The following is a 20,436-nucleotide window of genomic DNA, read 5'->3' as shown; positions in this document are numbered from 1 at the left end:
GCAGAAAGATGTGTTCAGTAACAGGCTGAAAATTTGCTTTTGGGAGAACATTTAATAGCTGCCTCTTACTTTGCACAGGGAAATCGGCTCCGGAAAATAAGCTTATTGGTAAGATGCTTATGGTGTTCACAGTTGTTTGCATCATTATTATTGATATCATTAGGACGTACGAAACAGCAAATATTTAACACAGAAATAGTACACGGTTGTTATTGCGTATACTCTTTCCATGAAAGCTTACTGGATTTAATTATATATTTATACTTGCATGTTAGTATGTTTTCTTACAAAATATATGATTGTTTATGCGCTGCATATACCGTGTATGTAAGCACTCGTGTTCAGCATAAATCATCTAAAGCCAACACCGAAATGAACGACGCCGAAAAAATTCAATTTGATCGCAACTCAATGAAATGAAACCTTTTGCGAGAACGCATTATTTCAATTTTAGGCTCCAAACCTCTCCCCCTTTTCCCGACTTGCACGAACGACGCTTCATTAAACAAATGGCTAATGATAATCACTCAAGTTCTACATAATTACCTGCCGGGCGATAATGACCTCTACACAGTTGCCTGTGTACCCTTTATTATATTGTGAACGAGTTCTCCCCCACTACCAACCTCTGTACTTCCTGATCCTGTGGTATGGGGGTGGCAACCTCTTCCCCCCTTCATCCTCCAGGGGGCGAACACCCTGCCTTAATTTTACGGTTCCATTCGAATGTATATTATTTGTTTAATGAAGGACCGGGTATTCAGTAGCCGAACGATAATAGCCCCGAGTGGCGATGGATTCTCTTGCATTTTTGCTTTGAAAATTGCTTTTCTATTTTTTATTTACTTATTTTTTTCATTTTGCGTACATCTGTCATTGTTTATGCGGTGATGGGCTGTATGGAGTTGGGTTATGTAGGAAATATGCCAATTTAACATTTCAAATAATGCCGTTATTGAAATTACCATTATTAATGGTTTTTTTCCTTTTTTATTATTCCTTTATTTATTCCTTTCCAATGTGTTTCCTTGGAGGATATTGGAATTACGCCTAGGTCCTGTTTGTTTGACTACATTTTGGTAGCAAAACTAGTAAAATTTGCTCGTTGTAAGGCATACGAAAATCAAATCAAGCACATTCATTCAAGTCTGGAAGGAGGACGTTGCATTTCGTAGCGGGAAGATAATCAAAAGTTCATTATTGCATTGCCGTTAGGCAGCAAACTTAGCATATGAATGAATTCTGGGATAGAACTAGGTCTTGTGTGAAATTCAGACTAATTTCGAGTATGTATTAATCACTGACCTTTAAGTTCAAGGAGAGCTGATTCCTCAGGTTTCGTGGAAACTGCCTTGCTTTGTGCAAGTACCTCATTTCGTTGAGGTCTACATGAGATCAGTGTCTTTTGTTCGTTTCAAGCTATATAATTTCTCTTGGTATCTAAAAGGGTATCAAAGGTTTAATGTACAAAATTCCAGATTGGACTAACATATTGGTTTGCGCAATAAGAATGTATGAAAATTACATTTGGTTATACCTTATCTGACTGCATCATATCATTAGATGGTCCTGTGGTAGGTATTCCATATATATACATACACATATTATATATATATATATATATATATATGTGTGTGTGTGTGTGTGTGTGTGTGTGTGTGTAAATGAATTGTGTGTACAGTACACATACACTATATATATATATATATATATATATATATATATATATATATATATATATATATATACATATATATATATATATATTGTGTATATATATTTATATATATATATATATATATATATATATATATTTATATATATATATAAATATGCATATACAAAGATTTGGTGTATTACTTTATCCTATTGCTGAATGGTAGAGCCCTCGGCTCATTTTTGCTAGCTATGAGGGTCACTCATGGCCTACCGGCCACTATAGCTGGTCCACTTAAGGTAGATTCTTGGGTGAGCCCTGTGCCTACGAGACGTTTGTTTGGCGGTCTCTGATTGGCTGGTACCGGGAGGTAGGCGGCTCGCTCAGTGTCTCATATTTTCGTTTGCCCCGCAGGGGAGTTCGTGCCGTCAGTGCACCTCATGCGGTGCACTGTAGGCACTACTTAAGGATCTTTGCAGCGTCCCTTCGGCCCTAGCTGCAACCCTTTTCGATCCTTTCTTCCATCTTGCTTTCCATCCTCTCCTAAAAGTTGATTTATAGTGCAATTTCGAGGTTTTCCTCCTGTTAAACCTTTCAGACCTTCCGTTTCAGCGCTGAATGACCTCATAGGTCCCAGTGCTTGGCCTTTGGCCTTAATTCGATATTTAATCAATCAATCATATTTTCGTTTGTAGCTTAGAAAACTAGCAGTATGTTTATATTTCTTCATTTATCTCACTTTCTGCACAAGATAGGAAAATTTTGGTCATACCATAGGATTCGGTATTAATTGTACAACTAAATCATGATTTCTTGAAATCAATAAGATAAAACACAAAGGAACTACAATGAGTAAAAGTGAAGAGAGACGCATTAATTCTTTATACCGGTTTTTACTTATCATCGGATTTTGCATCATTCATGCGATCAAGATGAAATAAAACTTGTGTTTTCATACAATAAATTCACCCTGAAAAAGCTGCTGCTTTCAGATTTTAGATGCTTGTGATATGTGAGGAGAAAATGAAGAATGTGTCTTATTGCATCCGTACTTGACTCAGTTTGACCGTCTCTCGGCACTACTGTCAAACTGAGTGAAGTACGGATGCAACATGATAAGACATATTCTTCATTTTCTCTTCACATATCACACGCATCTAAAATCTGAAAGCAGCAGCTTATTCAGGGTAAATTTACTGTATGAAAACACAAGTTTTATCTTATCGTGATCGCATGAATGATGCAGAATCCAATGATAAGTAAAAACAGGTATAAAGAATTAAATGCTTCTCTCTTCACTTTTACTCGTTGTAGTTCCTTGTGTTTCATCTTATTGATTTCAGGAAATCATGATTTAGTTGTACAATTAATACCGAATCCTATGGTATGACCAAAACTTTCCTATCTTGTGCAGAACGTGAGATAAATGAAGATATATAAACATATTGCTAGTTTTGTAAGCTACAGACGAAAATATGAGACACTGAGCGAGCCGCCTACCTCCCGGTACCAGCCAATCAGAGGCCGCCAAACAAACATTTTGCAGGCATAGGGCTCACCCAAGAATCTACCTCAAGTGGACCAGCTATAGTCCACCCTGCTGTATACGGATACTATGGTCAGCTTGGGTCAAGAAAAAAAGCATGGTCTAGTAATTTTATCCATAAAGAATTCCCGGTAAACTGGAAGGAGTACCATTCTGGGGCCACTCCTCCAGAGGAAAAACATGCGTTAGGTAATAAAAAGAATTAGTATAGCCTAAGGAGTCTTCCTCATTTAGACCATCAGCTTTTTGTCGAAGAACGATGAGACAAGTGACCTTTTACCCATAATTATTTAATACAAGCCCCAAAGAAAAAGAAAAAAAAATAGATAGAAAAGAAGAGTGGAGTTTAACCATAAGAGCAACGATAAAACTGCCTTTAAGAAGAATGAGAGCTATTGGACTCGGGAAAATAACGAACTCAGAGAAGGTTTCCAATGCTTCTTTGCACTAGCGGATCCAGGGGGGTGGCATCTGGGCACATGGCCCCCTATGAAAAATAATGACAATATATATATTGAAGACTTAGATAATAATAACATAGGTGGGAAATGTAAAAATAGGAAAAAATAAAAATCTATTATAGAAATAATATATATATATATATATATATATATATATATATATATATATATATATATGCTTAAAAAAAAATCACAGTAGATTTTATATTTATATATATATATATATATATATATATATATATATATATATATATATATATATATATATATATATATATATATATATATATATATATGTATGTATGTATGTATAATATAAAAATTGGTGCCACCATGAAATTTTTCTGGATCCGTTAGAGCTTCTTTGGGTTCTACCTAATATGATCCAAGGTCTTTTGAGATACAATGCTTTGAATTTGCGCGCCTGTTGGTCGTTAAGTAACCCGGTCGCTTCCATGATGTATAGACTCGCCTGTTCGAACAGACTGGACCTCCTAATTTTAGAGGCTTTGTTCATAAAGAAGATGAGACCGGAGCTGAATAACAGCTTGTCCGGTACACAATTAGCAATCGTGTGATTTGTTTCTTAGTAGGTTGACAACAGGGCAACAGCCGTTTTGACATATATTTTCGTTTTTTTTTTTTTTTGCTATTTTTTGTTTAAATATTATTTTAATTAATATTTTCTCTTCTCTTATTTTTTATTAGGTTTTTCAGTCATAGGTGTTCCATCTATATTTCATTCTTGTATCTTTTTATTTCTTTTTCCATTTTGTTAAGTTTAGGTAGACAATATATTTTATTGTATTTTCAACGATTTTTATGTTTTTGTCAATAATTTCAGCCTGATGATGAGTTTTTATGCCTCGAAATCTTGCATAATAAATGTTCAACCTGCCCTTGGCAATATTTTTTATCATCAAGTAATTATATTATATATATATATATATAATATATATATATATACATATACATATATATATATATATATATATATATATATATATATTATATATATATATATATATATATATATACATACATATATATATACAGTTTTGGCCGCGAATGCGTTTATACATTTCCTTGATCTTGTTTGATTTTTTTCCCCAGGTCCTTGTACGATAATCAGATTATGTCGATGGGCAACGGGACGTTCTTTCCACTAACCAATATTCAAACAATGTAAGTGGTATTTCTATTTACCTTCATAAAAAGTGTTAAGTTTAAGTAACAAATAGGATTACGTATGGGGTTTCTGAATGAAAGTTGACGCGTCGCAAGAGGGGGACAGATATCGCTAGAAAACTTCCAGCTATTGAAATGCATCTGGGTTTTGTTTCCATTTTACAATAGAATTTAATCTTTTGCGTTTTTGTGGAGAGTTTTCCCTTCGAATGTGTTATTGTCTACATTATATATTGTCTTTCATGAACTGTGAAGAAAAGCTGTCAGTTACACATGGGGGAGACAAATACTAATAATCTTCACAGTATTGTACTGCAGATTCTCATCAATGATGTTATTTAAAAATTCAGCTAGCGTATTTATTACTGATTGTAGGGACTAAGTTTTTATTGTGTGTCAATTTTTCCACCTATATTTTGTGACAGTGTTTTACTCCAGCTTTGTGCAGCTCTTGCTGTGCTGAATGACTTGACAATCGTTAATCGTTCTTTCAGAGTATACGGTATTGTTTTATTTTAATTTATCGTAGTGGTATCTTTGGTAAATAACATTACTTAAACAAAAATAAATTGACAGGGTCTAAATTTAATGAAATGAAATTGTTAAATGCTCGACGTATCCCATCCTATGAGTCACTCGGTATCTTGTCCCTATGATCATCCAGACTGATGATATTAGATTCCCATCATCAGCCTTAAGCTTTTCAGCCCTTTGTTTCAAGTAATCAGATCGAATGTATTATCACACTTTTTATTTCAGGCATCTGGGAGCCAACCCTTTCATATGTGACTGCAACCTGGGCTGGCTTAGTGCCTACTTGGCCGACAACCCTATAGAAACCTCAGGTGCGCGATGCCAGGAACCAACCAAACTCTCCAGAAAACCTTTCGGAAGACTGAGGTCTGAAAATTTCAAGTGTAAGTATTTGGTCTAAGAGGTCGTCTTTTCTATCGCTGATATTGACAACCCTCGTATTTGTACTGAATTGAAAGGTAACATTTTCTCTTCAAGAACCTTGTCGATATTATGCTTTTTGTTAAGTATTTGAGAAAAAATGTTAGGTACCGATTATACTTCTTGATAAATATTTGGAATTTACGATATTTCTGTTTTAATCATGCGTCCTCAGTTACGCATTTGATATTTTAAAGACCAGCTATTAGGCACAGGTAATGGATAAGTAACTGGTTGTACAACGCGGAGAAAATGACAGAATTTTATTATAACTTTCAACGAAAATAATGGCCAGTTTTTTATGAGTTCCTGTTTACAGTATTATAAGTAAATCAAGTAAATCAGATTGTCATTTTTCTGAAAGGTAACTAAATCGAATTGTCTACCTGTGGGTGGTGATTGATTTTGATAACAGACAGTACAACTCAGATATGCGTGTCTGTTGTCTTAAATCATAAAGTTATATATAGGATTACAGAATGTATGGTAAAAGTTGTATTTGCAGAATTACGGTGGTACATTCCTTAAATGAATCCGATATAATACAAGTAGCAAAAATGTTATACTAATGCTGTAGGTAAGTGGAAATATTTGTAAATACTATTTTCTTTCAATGTCCATAGAATGTGACAAATTAAGTCCCACATAGGACTTCCTTTTGAGATTGGATTACAACCAGGTCAACCTTCTGAATCCACAGGCACTGAGGAATTAAGATCAAAATACAATGGCCGTTGTGATGAGGCTGACCTTTGCCCTGCCAGCTGCCGATGTGATGGCACTCGCCTAGACTGCTCTGGTCGAGATCTCACTGAGATTCCTACTAACTTGCCAACTGCTTCCACCACTCTGTGAGTTAACGTTAGGATCATTTTTCACGTATAAATCTAGAACATTTTAGCTTTTTAAATTTGGATTATACAAGTACTTACCTAAATTTGTCTCCAATCTTAGTCAGAATTGTAATATTTCGTGTTTTCAACTTCTAGTTAAGTACAGGACTTTTTTCTTTCTTATTCTGATTTTGGTAACGTCATAGTAAACATGGGAATATATTTTTCTTTTTCGCATAATGTTTCTCGTTTCTCGTTTGAAACCCATCTTACGTTAGTATTGTATAATTTAAATAAAAATTAATCGTTTTAGTATTTTCATATAAGATATCATTCGGCAATGTCCTGGTTTCTCTGATTAACAGCATGAATTGTTGATATACGTTTGATAACTCCACTTCATGTCGATCTTTAACCCTAACATTTTATTTTACGAATGCAAATAAAAGTAATTACAGTATTTACAGTTAAGGTTAATGCCTTTCCAGGGACCTGAGTTATAACCAGCTCTTCTCTTTGGAGGGATCGACGCTCTTCATGCGCCTCAAGGATCTAACACATTTAGACCTTTCTCATAATCGCCTCACGGGACTGACCGCAGATTTCTTCAGGGGCGCCAGATCTCTCGCCAACCTGTAAGTCTTTCCAAGTTCCGAAAGATCCCATCATGCCCATTCCATAGCAAGCTTGTAGATACACTGTTGTATAGATGTAATTTAATCATTATTCATGGGGAATGTTTTATGAGGATATGGCGACAGTTTACTGTTGTTTGTTGAGTTGAAACAAGGACATCAATCATGTTTCCAACGTTGTCTTCAATCTTTCGCCATTGTCATTACGTCTCCGCTGATGTTGGGGGCCACCATCAACAACAAACATTTTAAGCTTGCTTCTATTGGATTGGGTAACACCATGACAGCTTCAACAATATCTAATTCGGAGAAGTGGATGCTTTTGGTTGGTGCTTTAGCGGAGTAGTAGAAAGGTTCGAGCAACGAACCTCTTTGTTGTAGATGCCATTTGTATGGCTGGGTTTACATGCATTTAAAGTAAAAGGTTCACCATGCATTTTAAGATATGAAGGTTCACCAAGGCTATTTCAGGATTTTTGCAGTATCTGATGTGCCAATAAAATCTGTTGCCTTCAGTTATTTCTCTGAACCCAGCTCATTCCAGTGGTAGAAATGTAACTGCATGAAATATATTTCTATTGAGAAAATTAATTTATTCATGTGTCCCATATAATTATATTCCAGCGAGAGATTTTATGAGGCATATTATCATAACCACTTTTCATGATTTAGATTAGCGATCAGAATTTTTTTTGTATACCAGCAATCATGTAGTATTATTTTTCTGTATTACCTTTTTTCATAATGAATAGAGCAGCAGTCTTGCATTTGATAAAATGGTCTTGCAGAACCCTGAAGCTTTCTGATATGAGTGAAACTAACGCATGTCAAGAATGTTTGTTCATGTATTATCCGATTTTTGAAATAGCAAAATCATTTTTTGAAGTAGATTGGTTGAGACTAAGGATTCTTCAAGTAGATATCTCCGTTACTGTAGACGCGGCCAGCAAATATGAAGGTTGCATTATCATGTTCAGTAACCTAACAGTCAGGAGAGCATTTGTTTCCTTATCAGTAGGTTGTCAGGACACGATAATGAAACCTTCAGACTCGCTGACTGTGACTATGGTATGTACCCTGTCCATTTGACCTCCCCATGTATGCTGACTTCAAACTTCAAGGCAATAGACAAGTCATCGAAGAATCGGTATAAGTACGGTATTTTGAAAGTGGCCAAAGGGGTTGAGCAAGACTACGACCTTATTGCTTCCCAAAGTGATCCTGTTTTTACTGTAGTTAGAAATACTTGCAGTCATTTCAGTCTTTCATGAGTATACGTAGATTTCAAGCATCATGGTATATACAGTATATTCTATTTAGATATTTCCAAAGGGTGCACTGTAACGTCAAAGTGACTCTGCATGATGGTTGGTATTGCACAGGAGAGTCTGCCCGTGATCAGAAAATATTATTTTGGCAGATACTAGCGAGGTTAGTTAGTGATGTTTAACGGTAAATCTTGGAGTCTCTCATTGCAGCAATGTGTCCCACAACAAACTGACACAGATGCCTGAGAGTGTAACAAGAAGGTTGAGGGCCCTGACCCAGCTGTAAGTCGCCAGGCTCGTCGCTAGTTGGCTCTTTAGTGGTTTCCTCGTGTAGTGCTTGTCTCTGTTATATAATATAAACGTGCTCAAATTCATCATATCTTTTGCCTATGATGGCTGAGAGGTTTTTCAGTATCAAGGGAGATCACTTGCCTGCGCAAGTTTAAAAATGCTCGAGTTGATGGACCTCTCACCTCTCAGTTGTTATGCTTTCTGTTGCCGCAGTGCAAATGTGGAAGCCATATGAAGGGAAAGATATGAAGAATTTCACGTCTTTTGGAGTTATGGGTTAGCTTTTTCTCACAGTTCTAGAAACTTGCAGGCCACATGCTCTGAGAGTTATATTACTGGTGCTCTTTAAGCATAAGCTACATTCCTTCATTTACTCCTAAAGAGCAGTGCTTTATATTCTGTTAAAAAACGTGTAGCTTTCTCATACTTAGTGTACATATGAGAACAGCCATTGTACAGAACTTTTGCGTTACTTCTGTTTGGGTTGATGGCTCAAAGACTTAGCAGGCCACTAACCAATTTCAAGAAAACTCAAACACAATGTATTTTGAAATGGATGCAGTGCAGTGTTTCCGTGTGTTGTTTATTGCACTACTTATTAGCATTCAGGCATGTGAGTGTAAAGAGATAGACTGTTATCCAGAAAAGCGCAGCTTTATGTTAGTGCCTGTGAATCTGTGCCATTGGTTAAGATGTTATTTTTAAATCCTTTATCTAACAGGCTTTAACCAAATTTACAGATCAGCTAGTGTCTAGTAACTGTGCTTGTCTTTTATGATTCTCATGGCGAAATTTCTAGCTGGACAAAGATATGATTAACAGGATATTGTAATAGCTGAATAAAAGAACAAGTCATAACTTGACATCTAGGACGCTATCTGATCTGGAGACATATGTCAAAGTAATTCTTTAGGGAAGGTGATGGTGAAATTTTCAAAAGCTTGGCTGAGATACTAGATCATACAGATGTACTAAACGTAGTTCTGCTCAGTATCATAGAATAGGATAAGTTTACAGGGACTGGCCATTAGGTATTTGCTGCTTACCGCTAATGAATGCTCTGTTGTGTGTTATGTGATTAACCCTGACTTGTTTTTATTTTCGTGAAAGGCCGAAGTATGACACAACATATACTTTGCCCTCACGAAAAATATTTAATAAAATCTGGTAGTATATGCAACCCACAGTTTCTTGATCTTTTAACAGGGAATTCGGAAACTTATATTGATTTTTTTCAGTTTATTGTTTTTCTTTTAATATATATGAATTGATAATGTGTAACTGCTGAAATAGATTTGTTGACATGAATGCCAGAAAATAGAAGTGTACTACAGGATGCTTGCTCTAATAGAAATTATACAATTTCAATGCTGTTCTTGCAGAGATCTCTCAGGGAATCACATCTCCTGCCTCTCCAGCAAAATTATTGAGCATCTTCCAAGGCTCACAGATCTGTAAGTATTTTGAAAATGACCTTTCCATTGAATTTAGAAACAGAAATCTTGGAATAGTTTGCAGTATTAGTAAAGTTGCTCCGTAAAATTATATATCTTCACCTGTTTGAGTTTAGAATGGTCTCAAATTTCAGTTAATTTTTTATCTCCCAACTTGTTACATTGTACCATGTCATTCTTACGCTGACGAGAGTCAGTGTCCGGTATTTGTTATTAAACTGTTTTAGCGTGTAGAAAACAGCATTGTACAATTTCACTTTTTAAAATTTATTTATTAATTTTTTGCTTCAAAATAATTCTCAGGTATTCAAATTGACCTAGAAAGCCCATATCTAAGAAGAGGCCTAGGAAATCACTATGATGATCTGCTCCTTCAGCATTACCTGTCTTTTAATTGTGTTATCATTTAATTTGAATATTTTGATTTTATAGTTGCTTCTCCTTGATCATTTACACGTGTTCTTGTGGTCGCCGATTTTCTCTCAGTCCTAATTTTGACTGAATTCCTCAAGACTTGAAACTTTAAGCATAAAATTCATGAGGTACTTTTTGAACCTGAGAAGTGTATTTTCTCAAGATGGACTTATAAACTTTTGAATGAAAACTATTGATAACTCTGCAAATGTTCCTCCTTCTGGGTTCCCTCAAGTGGGTTAATGCTAGCGTCTGTAGCTCCGTGGAAGATGTGATATTAATAACCTCGTCAATTCTTCCAGTGATATTTCCTCGAACCCTTTGAACTGCGATTGTCGATCATCCTGGTTATCGAGGTGGGTAGCAGAGAAAGATGCCGCTGCAGTTCCTACTTGCCATCTCCCAGAGGTTCTCAGAGATGTTCCTATTACTAAAGTACAGCCACATCTGCTGACTTGCCAAGGTGAGCTCAGTTGTCCCCTACTGGGGCTCATCCTTTGAATTTTCTTTTTGCACTTTGAATTGATTAATTTTGAAATAGGGACGGTAGTGATAGTTTGGTCATATTTGCGGTTTTGGTGGTCTATGCTTAGTCATCGAGCTGGGGAATTGAGGGTGTATTCTTTTATATACGACAAAGATTCGGGACGAGAGGACGATGAAGAGGAATGTGCTGGTTCTGTATACTGCCCCCCTGAGTGTGACTGTCGAAACACTGTGGTTCGGTGTTCTAGGGCACATCTCACTCAGATTCCTCGAGGGATTCCACCAGACACCTCAGAATTGTAAGTAACCTTCGTGTATCAAATTTTTTTTTATTATAATGTAGAAATTGCTGATACTATACAGTTTTAAGTAATTTGTCGTTTTTTTAAATGATTCATGTAAAATAATTTTGATGAGGTGGAAAAGTTTTTATAAGTAAAATAGCGGTGTTATAATTGAAATGCCAAAAGTAATTTCATTGTCATTTTCTTGTATAAGTTGGAAAAACAATGATTAATTAAATGAGTAAAATATTTTGCAGATATTTTACTTGAAAGCTAAAGTGCTTGGATATAATGTCAGTGCGGCTTGATTATGGATATTTTCTTTTCTTTTGTTATATGATTTATTGCTTCCATGTTTCCGACTTTTTATGAAGAAATATTCTTTGGATCAAACAGCTAAAAGTGTACACGTATTTTAAAATAGTGTTTGTTAATTAATTTTAGTTTTTGTACTCAAAACACACATACGTTATATAGACCTACTGACTTATTTGTTATAAAAGCTGATTAAAGATTTTATGGTCAGTTTGTTGCAATGCCATCCTCTCAAGCAACACAATACAATTCCTTTTTATAATTTTTCCACATACTTTGTAGTTTATAAGAATAGTAATAATGCTATTTTCTTTTAGATACCTTGATGTGAATGAAATTAAGTCCATCGATCCAGAAAGGCTGAAACATCTGAAAGTTCTAAAACGACTGTGAGTAAAAATATTTTGACTCGTTAGTTAATGCAGTAACATTTCACCATTGTCACATCAGATTCAAAGTTTTCAGCATAGGTCTTTTGAAATCACGTAATACATCTCATCCAAACTGCCGATTCCATAAGTTATAATTAGTAGTGATTTGTTCATCTATTATCTGCTTTGGCTGTCCTCTCTAAGGCCTTAAGATTTTGTCTTTCTTGGTAATATCCACATATTCACTTGTCAGATATTGCACCTCCTTGCCAAATTTCTTTCCATTCCTTATTGACATCGCATTCAATTTTTTTTTATTAAGCACATTGTACTCTTACATTAGATCTTCTTCCAGTATCTTTGTCTATTATTAAAAAAATTTGTGGGAGCAATATTTTTGCTGTCCATAGAAGCTCTGTCAAAGGTGATCATTTGAGGTTTTGCTCTCAATATTTCAGTGGTGTCAAAATAGTGGGCTAAAAATAGTTTACATACCACGATTTTTACTCGCTTTTCCTGTGTGATAGACGGGTTGTAATTTTCACAGCTCCCTAAAAGCTTTACCTGTTCAACTCTCCGGATGTGGATGAAATTTTTTGATGGATTTATCGTTGATTATAAAGGAACGTCCCTTGTGTGTGCATGTGTGTGTGTTTTTTTTTTTTTTTTGCCTGTGATTAGCAGGAATATGAAAAAATATTCTCAGAGGACTTTCATGAAAATTCTACCGAAAGGTGGGGCTCGCTACTGACAATAGGTGATTAAATTTTGGGAAAGACAAGACCAAATTTCGGAAAGAAGGGACCTTATAGGCTCTTACAAATCCCTGGTAGTTATATCGGAGGTCAGTGATCTCCAAATGCTCTTGTTAGAAAACTTGTTTCTCTTGCCATCTGCTTTCAAGTAAATGGAATCAACACCAGGAAACAATACAAATCCCATTGTTCGATCCCATGTGACCAACGTTTTACATAAAGTAGACCAATTGCGATTTTGGAACATGCCCACATTTTTCAGTCCCATTTTGCTTGCTGTCAAGAACGTTCACTAGGCATTGATTACCGAAACAAATCTCTTTGTTCATAACTACCAGACAGTTAGCTGTGATAGTCAGGGCAAGGAAGAGTTACCAGGTATGTCAAGTTTTTTTTTTTTTTTTATTTTAGGTTGATCAGAAATTTCAAATAAACTGAAGAAAGGTGTAGGCGCCATCCAAGTTTTGCATATGACAGTGATTGACTGCCTTTTTTGGTGATTTGATATTAAATCACATTTACCTCAAGTTAAGAATTAGTCTTCTTTACGAAATGAATCATCTTGACGCTAATCCTCTGAAACTTCCAATTTTGTCTATTTCTGGAATGTCACATTAGATAAAATTAAGTCCGGAAAAGTATTTTATTAAACTGATATCAGACATATTTTTTTATCGGTCGACAGTTATGTAAAGTCTTTAACTAAAGTATCAGAGACCATTGGCTGTCAAATTGATTATTTGAATGGAAAGTGTGAGAGCGATGCAGGCAGCAGTTTCTTTAATGATCTCTAGTAGTGTGCCAATTTCGTTGTTTTGTTTAGTTTTGTTATAATGGTTCGTTAGATTTGTAACCACTACTTTCGTTATTTTTGTAAATAATATCAAGGTGTTATTCATACGGGCGTCTCTGAAGAGTTTGCTGGAAATAGCACCAACTTTATTGGAAATAGATGAAGAATATAAGTTGATTTATGGAAAAAATGTACTTCTACTGGATCTTCTCTCGGTTATTTTAATCCTTTAATTCCCTCTGTATGCCCTGCATTTTTTTCGGTCACTTACACAGCCATGCTGTGTATAACCTGTAAGTTGATCATTTCAATTTTAATTTAACAAAACTTTTGTTTTACGTCTTCTTTTTATCTATTTTCCGTCTAATTTGCCAGCTGCTTAATGGAACATTCGTTGTCACTGCATGGCCATCACCTCATTCCGTTCTAAAGAATTTTTTTATTTTCATCAACATAAATATTGGCGTATACAGTAAAGTGCATGTCTTGGGTCATTTCATCTTGCATGTTAATTGATAATTATGACATCTTTAGTGATATAGCGTAAGCCATGTACAGCAATTTTAATAGGAAAAATTAGATTTTTATGCTTTCCAGGGTTAAGCTAGAATTTATAAAATAAGCTGGGTATTCATTGTTTATTTAATTTTTATTATTTATTTCTTTTATTCAGCAATTGTGAAATCTGTACTTGCAATTTTTCTCTTTACAGGGATCTCAGCAACAATCAGATTACTATCCTGTCCAACAAAACGTTTTCTGAATTAACTCAGCTTTCAACTCTGTAAGTGTCTGTTAAGATACCTCTTTTTAATGAGTCCCAGCATTGCGGTATATATAACAACAGCTATGCATAGTGAATTTTATGTTAACCAACGTTAAGTTGTCAATGAATTTTAAGGAATAAGTGAGGCATATATTCTTTTTGTAACAGAATTTAATGAATATGACTTCTTCCCAAAGCATTGTATCATACAACAAGCTCGGTTGCATGGAGAGGGATTCGTTGATTGGTCTCAAATCACTTCGAATACTTTCACTACACGGGAATGACGTTTCATTCATCCCTGAGGGCACATTCAGAGACCTTGAGGCAATCACTCATATGTAAGTAAATGATGCCTATTGCATGATTGTTTTAAGGTAGTTATATATTAAATAATGATTAGGGGTAATAATAGAAGCTGTTGTGCAATTCTTGTAATGAACGGCATTAGGACCGTTAGAATTCATTGTATTTTCTGTTCCTTACGATTAACGGAACAGTATTTTTTTCAGTGGCGGCTATATGGTAGAAAAGAAAACGGTTTTAAGACAAAATTCGTCTCGAGGTATTCAGACAAACATTTTTAGAAGACCAGTGATGTCAAATACTGTATAATGAAATTTTTATATCTTTTTATTACAGTTTGAACAAACCAACGATGGAGATAGCTTATGGGATGACACTTACTTCCAATAACCAACTTTTACATGAAGGACTGTAACATTTTACCCACAGATGGAAATAACTGTATTTACGTTTGCCTATCAGTTTCATAAAATTATTTAGGGATTTATTACGCTGAACTGTACTAGTAAAATATCGCATAAAAAGACAAGAGGTCAACAGGAATAATAATGAAAAGAAAGATGTTTCCGAGAGAGAAGTATTACAATTAGTAACTGAAGATTGTAATTTAATCGCGCAATCATGTGTTGTTTTTATCTTCCGGGCTGTATTTTGATCTTCATTAAAAGTTCACTGATGTTTTATATTTTCAAGTTAATGCAGACTGTGATGTGTCTGTAAAAAATGGTCTTGCGTAACCGATTATAAAGGTACACCGTTTATTTTTTTAAGGTGTGAAATGTGATTGTACTGTACACTCATCTCAGTTATTCACACAATACGATCCTACAGATTATAAATACAATGACTGATCTATTGATTTGTGTAACATTGTGTTGCAATGACTATGGTCCCTGATACTGAAGTAGAAAGCATATAAGGCACTCTGAATTAACCATATCATTCCAGAGTTTACCACATCGTATTACTCCAGAGTTTGCCAAGCCCATTACTCCGGGATTTGGTATATCTTATTACTCCAGAGTACCATATCTTGTGTTTAGTTGATTCCCAACAGACGAGCAGAAAGAGTGTAACTACTGATCTGCAGTGAAAGTTGGGATTGGGAAGAAAGTGAAGTATTGTACAAAACATGTCATTTACATAGGAGAGAGAGAGAGAGAGAGAGAGAGAGAGAGAGAGAGAGAGAGAGAGAGAGAGAGAGAGAGAGAGAGAGCGTCTTTCTTGAATATTTAAAGAGTAGCTATAAAAGCTTTCTGATGAACAGACAATGTACAAAGCAAATGGCAGTGCTCTAACTGTACAGCTGAAGTTTATGATGTAATTTCCGGAGCAATTGAGAATTACAGTTCTGTTTTTTATTCCTGTACAGTGCTTTAGGTGCAAATCCCCTGTATTGTGACTGCTCATTAGGATGGCTTTCCAAGTGGGTGAAAGGAGACTTCGTTGAACCTGGGATTGCTCGTTGCGCTGAGCCCAGGCCCATGCGTGATAAGCTCATCCTTACGACGCCCCCAGAGATGTTTCAGTGTACAGGTGAGTAGAGATACCCGCTTCTGTGAGCTGGTACAAAATTTTAATTTCATAAAATGTTGAGGTATATGAAAATGAAATCTGGGCACAAGGACATTTTTTCATTTACAGTACAATAATTTTGTACGAAGAAATTTTCAAAAATAATTCACGGTTGAGTTTTAAGTCAGCATTTCAAATACTTTGATATGGTAATAAATTCAGATACATAGAGTTGGCCTTAGATGTTACAGTGCTTGTTTAAGAATGACGAATCTGAGATAAGCAGATAAAGATTCGATTAAAGATTTCACAAAGTTGAGAGCATTTACAAGCAAAGAATAGGACACAAATGCAGTTAAATTTTGCATATTTCATTTCTGTTTATTCTTGCCTAGGAAGCCCACTATTTTGACATGTTAAAAATAATACAAGTAAATAAAATCTAACAGCAACTGTTTAAGTTTCCATAAATCTTTAAATCAGGCAGTGACTCCCTGACAGCAATGTTGCGTGTAATGTGCTGTATACATATCATTTAGACCTCATTCATAGTATAGAAATGCACGCTGTAGTACTGTACAAGCGTATTTGTAACTTGATTATGTATTAAGGTGTAGCCTGAATTTGCGTATCTTCGTAAGTAAATATTTTTCTCAGTGGAGCTCTCTCCCTTTTGTGAACAAGAGTTTATTTTTTATTTATTTCCCTCTGTTACTTCTACTTTTTCATAATTTGGTTATGTAAAGTTTAACCCTTTTATGTGGGATAACTGAAGAAGTCAGGTTACATCTAACTTTAGAATGAGTTGGATCTGTTATTAATTTTTTACATAACTTGTCCGCCAATTTTAATTATATATATCGTAAACAAAGGAATTGATCAGAGAATGGGGTGTACAACTATGAATAAGTAATGTGATAAAGTCTATAGTTGGCCACTGGGCAATTAAATAGGTCTCTTATACTGTAATTCATTGTTATCATCAGTGTGCAGTAACTAAGCTTTTTGCTATACTTATTCTTCAGATGCTATTGTAGTTTTACAAATGATCAAAAATTGAGATAATATTTATAATTTCCTGCAGCGATGTTCAAATTTGTTTAAACTCCTTTAGTCTATTCATACCCTCCTTGTAAACCTTTGTGCAATAGTGCCACGTTGGAAAGAAATACTGCATCTATTTTATTACCTGTGTGCATTACATTCAAAGTAATTGAATCTCTTTCTTTCCTTCTTATCAGAGAGGGTTCCGGACGAAGTATTAGCAAAGTGTGATCTGTGTTACACTCGACCATGCCAGAATGGTGGAACTTGCAGGTCCGGTCCAGGCCAGGAATATGAATGCCTTTGTCCGCCAGGTTTTCACGGGCTAGAATGCCAGTACAAGATTGATGCTTGCTATGGCAACCCGTGTGATAATGGAGGGACATGTAAAGTTTTCGAAACTGGAAGATATGCGTAAGTCATTCCTGTAATAGTCAATTAGTTGCGTTTTCCTGAAAAAAAAAAAAAACTCTTTCATCTAAACTGTAAACATGAAATTTGTATGCGTTTTGATAAATCAGATAGTCTGTATACTTTGTCATTAGTGTGCAATAAGTTGTGTTTTCTGGGAAAACTACAGAATTTTATCAACACTAGAAAAGTAAGAATTAAATGTGTTTTGTTAAGAATGGTAATGTATATACTGTAATTTTCATTTTGCACAGATGCCACTGCCCCAACGGTTTTGAGGGTGGACGATGCGAAATCAACATTGACGATTGTTCTAGCAATAAGTGCGAGAATGGAGCTGCTTGCGTTGATGGGATTAGTTCCTACTCTTGCACTTGTCTACCAGGCTACACTGGTGAATACTGCGAGAAGAAGATTGCCTTTTGCTCCAAAGAATTTAATCCATGCAAGAATGGCGCCAGTTGCATCGACCATGGAACTGGATATGAATGTCAGTGCAGCGTTGGGTGGTCAGGAAGCAATTGCACAGAAAATCTGGATGACTGTCTCAATAATATGTGTCAGGTAATGTTTAATGTATGGTGATGCTTACTGTTGTTATAGTCCAGTCGGTTGGTGTGTTACTGTTCTTTATAGTGCATAATTAATAACTTAATCACTTATATCACTCTGTTCACAGAATGGAGGCCAGTGCGTAGATGGTATTGGGGACTACGAGTGCAAATGTTCTGGGGATTGGAGTGGTCGGTATTGTGAACTGGGACCTTCAGTTCTCTTACAGACAGAGCCGTGTCTGCAACATGATTGTCGTCACGGAGTCTGCGTCGTCCCACGAGGAGAAATGGAATACGTTTGTAAATGTTCACCGGGATACTCTGGTAAGGATGCAGAGAATAGTTCAGGAGACATTCATAACCTGCTTTATCAGAATAAGAACATATTTCATAACTTTGCGTAGGTTATTCATTATATTTGTTTTTATACTTATGATACATACCAGCATATATCAACAGTGTATAATACTCCGTGTGATGTATTCAGGTAAATATTGTCAACATATGACAGCGGTAAACTTCATAGATTCAGGCAGCTTCGTGCAACTAATTACACCCCCTCTGAAGCCTTCAATTAACATAACCATTAGCTTTACAACAAAAAGTGCTAATGGTGTGTTAGTCTATCACGGAAAAGATAGACAACACTTGGCAGTTGAAGTGTTTAAAGGACGGCTTCGTATTAGCTATGACGTTGGCAATCATCCTGCATCTACAATGTTTAGGTAAGAAATATTCTTTTGAAAAAAGAGCTTCATCGTTTTTGGAGTAACTAAATTACTTATTTCTAATTTACTATACTCCTTATTATCCTGGGAATTAAATTAGTGTTATATTTTTGTAGAATCTGAATATACTAATCTTGAATGTGAAAGATTTAGATGACAAAGAACTTATTCATTCATGTTCTCATTTAACAGCTATGAGTTAGTCAGCGATGAATCCGAGCACACTGTTGAACTACTCTCCGAAAGGCAGAATTTCACACTGCGAGTGGATGGTGGCGTTGCCCGATCAATGATCAATGCTGGAGACCAAGAATACCTGGAGTCAGATACACCATTGTTCCTGGGGGGTGTCCCTCCAGAAATAGCCAAACATGCGCAAGCTCAGTGGCACTTGAGGAATTCCTCAAGCTTCAGAGGCAAGTCATTTTCTTCTTTTTAAATTTTAAATTTTGTAAATATGCTAGGGATGCTCATGGATTTTTTTCAAGTTTTACAATATTTCACAAATTCCAGTGTTATAAAGTATTGCACATCCATTGTTATTCCTTTTTCATATTTGTGTGGTTGACCTGACAGGATGCATGAGCCAAGTACAAATTAATGGGCGCGTTCAAGATCTCGCGGACAGTGAAAAACAGAACAAAGTTTTACCTGGATGTGGAGATGCTGAACAGAAAGATCAAGGGGCCCCTCGACCGAGCCATAGTGTTGCACAACCCCCGGCCACTGTCATGAAACCACAAATCACAAAAGGTAGGCAAAAACCACTGTATGAATGAATGCTACGGTACATATATGTTTAGTGTTGACATTGGCTTTTTAATTGCCTTTTATTCAGGTACTATTGATGTATGAAATCTGTGATCTAGAGTTTTTAGACCTGCTGACTAGAGAAAATCTGGAGATTAGGTCTATCCTTTCAAAAATGAAACCAGAATTTAGTGGTATTTGAATAATTTGAAATATTTCAAGGTTTATGTACAATTTGGATATTTACAGAAATGAAAATAAAACGGGATTATAAGTGAAATGCTGTTTTAAGTGCCACGCTTTATACAGTAAAGTGTGTTGTACTTCAAACCACAACTATTAACATTTAATTTCTCCTCTATGCTGAACGCAGTACCATAATTGTGCACTGTGTTTTAGATATACAGTACAACCTTTTAGAAATTTGGAACTAATAGTCAGCTATGCTGAATAACTATACTTTAGAAAATCTTTTTGAACTTGAACTCTAAACAGTATTATGCCAAGAACTAAGAACTTATACATTGACAGTTATTCTTAAAGTGATGATACAATTTCTTTATGCACTTTCAAAGCTTTATTACTTCTTGGTAAAGGGAAGTTATGTGGCATACGAAAGAACACACTTCAGCTTTCTAAAGCACGCTATCTTCTAGT

The 20,436-nt window shown here is 35.5% G+C and overlaps 1 protein-coding gene across 2 annotated transcripts in view; it reads left to right on the top strand.

Annotated features, from left to right (window-relative positions):
* The window catches only part of LOC136832809 (protein slit-like), a 920,733-nt gene that overhangs the window by 889,398 nt on the left and 10,899 nt on the right, over nucleotides 1-20,436 (top strand). The window contains exons 14-31 of one of the 2 annotated variants that reach the window (XM_067094397.1): nucleotides 4,778-4,849; nucleotides 5,612-5,769; nucleotides 6,507-6,657; nucleotides 7,128-7,274; nucleotides 8,753-8,824; nucleotides 10,216-10,287; nucleotides 11,004-11,164; nucleotides 11,342-11,486; nucleotides 12,104-12,175; nucleotides 14,418-14,489; nucleotides 14,669-14,812; nucleotides 16,150-16,313; nucleotides 17,534-17,750; nucleotides 18,002-18,311; nucleotides 18,427-18,625; nucleotides 18,789-19,026; nucleotides 19,222-19,445; nucleotides 19,606-19,782. In XM_067094397.1, coding sequence (XP_066950498.1) covers nucleotides 4,778-4,849; nucleotides 5,612-5,769; nucleotides 6,507-6,657; nucleotides 7,128-7,274; nucleotides 8,753-8,824; nucleotides 10,216-10,287; nucleotides 11,004-11,164; nucleotides 11,342-11,486; nucleotides 12,104-12,175; nucleotides 14,418-14,489; nucleotides 14,669-14,812; nucleotides 16,150-16,313; nucleotides 17,534-17,750; nucleotides 18,002-18,311; nucleotides 18,427-18,625; nucleotides 18,789-19,026; nucleotides 19,222-19,445; nucleotides 19,606-19,782 — 2,795 coding nt within the window. The remainder of the gene's footprint in view (nucleotides 1-4,777; nucleotides 4,850-5,611; nucleotides 5,770-6,506; nucleotides 6,658-7,127; nucleotides 7,275-8,752; nucleotides 8,825-10,215; nucleotides 10,288-11,003; nucleotides 11,165-11,341; nucleotides 11,487-12,103; nucleotides 12,176-14,417; nucleotides 14,490-14,668; nucleotides 14,813-16,149; nucleotides 16,314-17,533; nucleotides 17,751-18,001; nucleotides 18,312-18,426; nucleotides 18,626-18,788; nucleotides 19,027-19,221; nucleotides 19,446-19,605; nucleotides 19,783-20,436) is intronic. The other variant, XM_067094407.1, reaches the window with a different exon arrangement.

The sequence above is a fragment of the Macrobrachium rosenbergii genome, chromosome 4 (genome assembly GCF_040412425.1).
Source record: "Macrobrachium rosenbergii isolate ZJJX-2024 chromosome 4, ASM4041242v1, whole genome shotgun sequence".
Taxonomy (NCBI): Eukaryota; Metazoa; Arthropoda; class Malacostraca; order Decapoda; family Palaemonidae; genus Macrobrachium; species Macrobrachium rosenbergii.
Note: the sequence above shows the minus strand (reverse complement) of the source record. Positions and strands in the feature narration are given on the sequence as shown.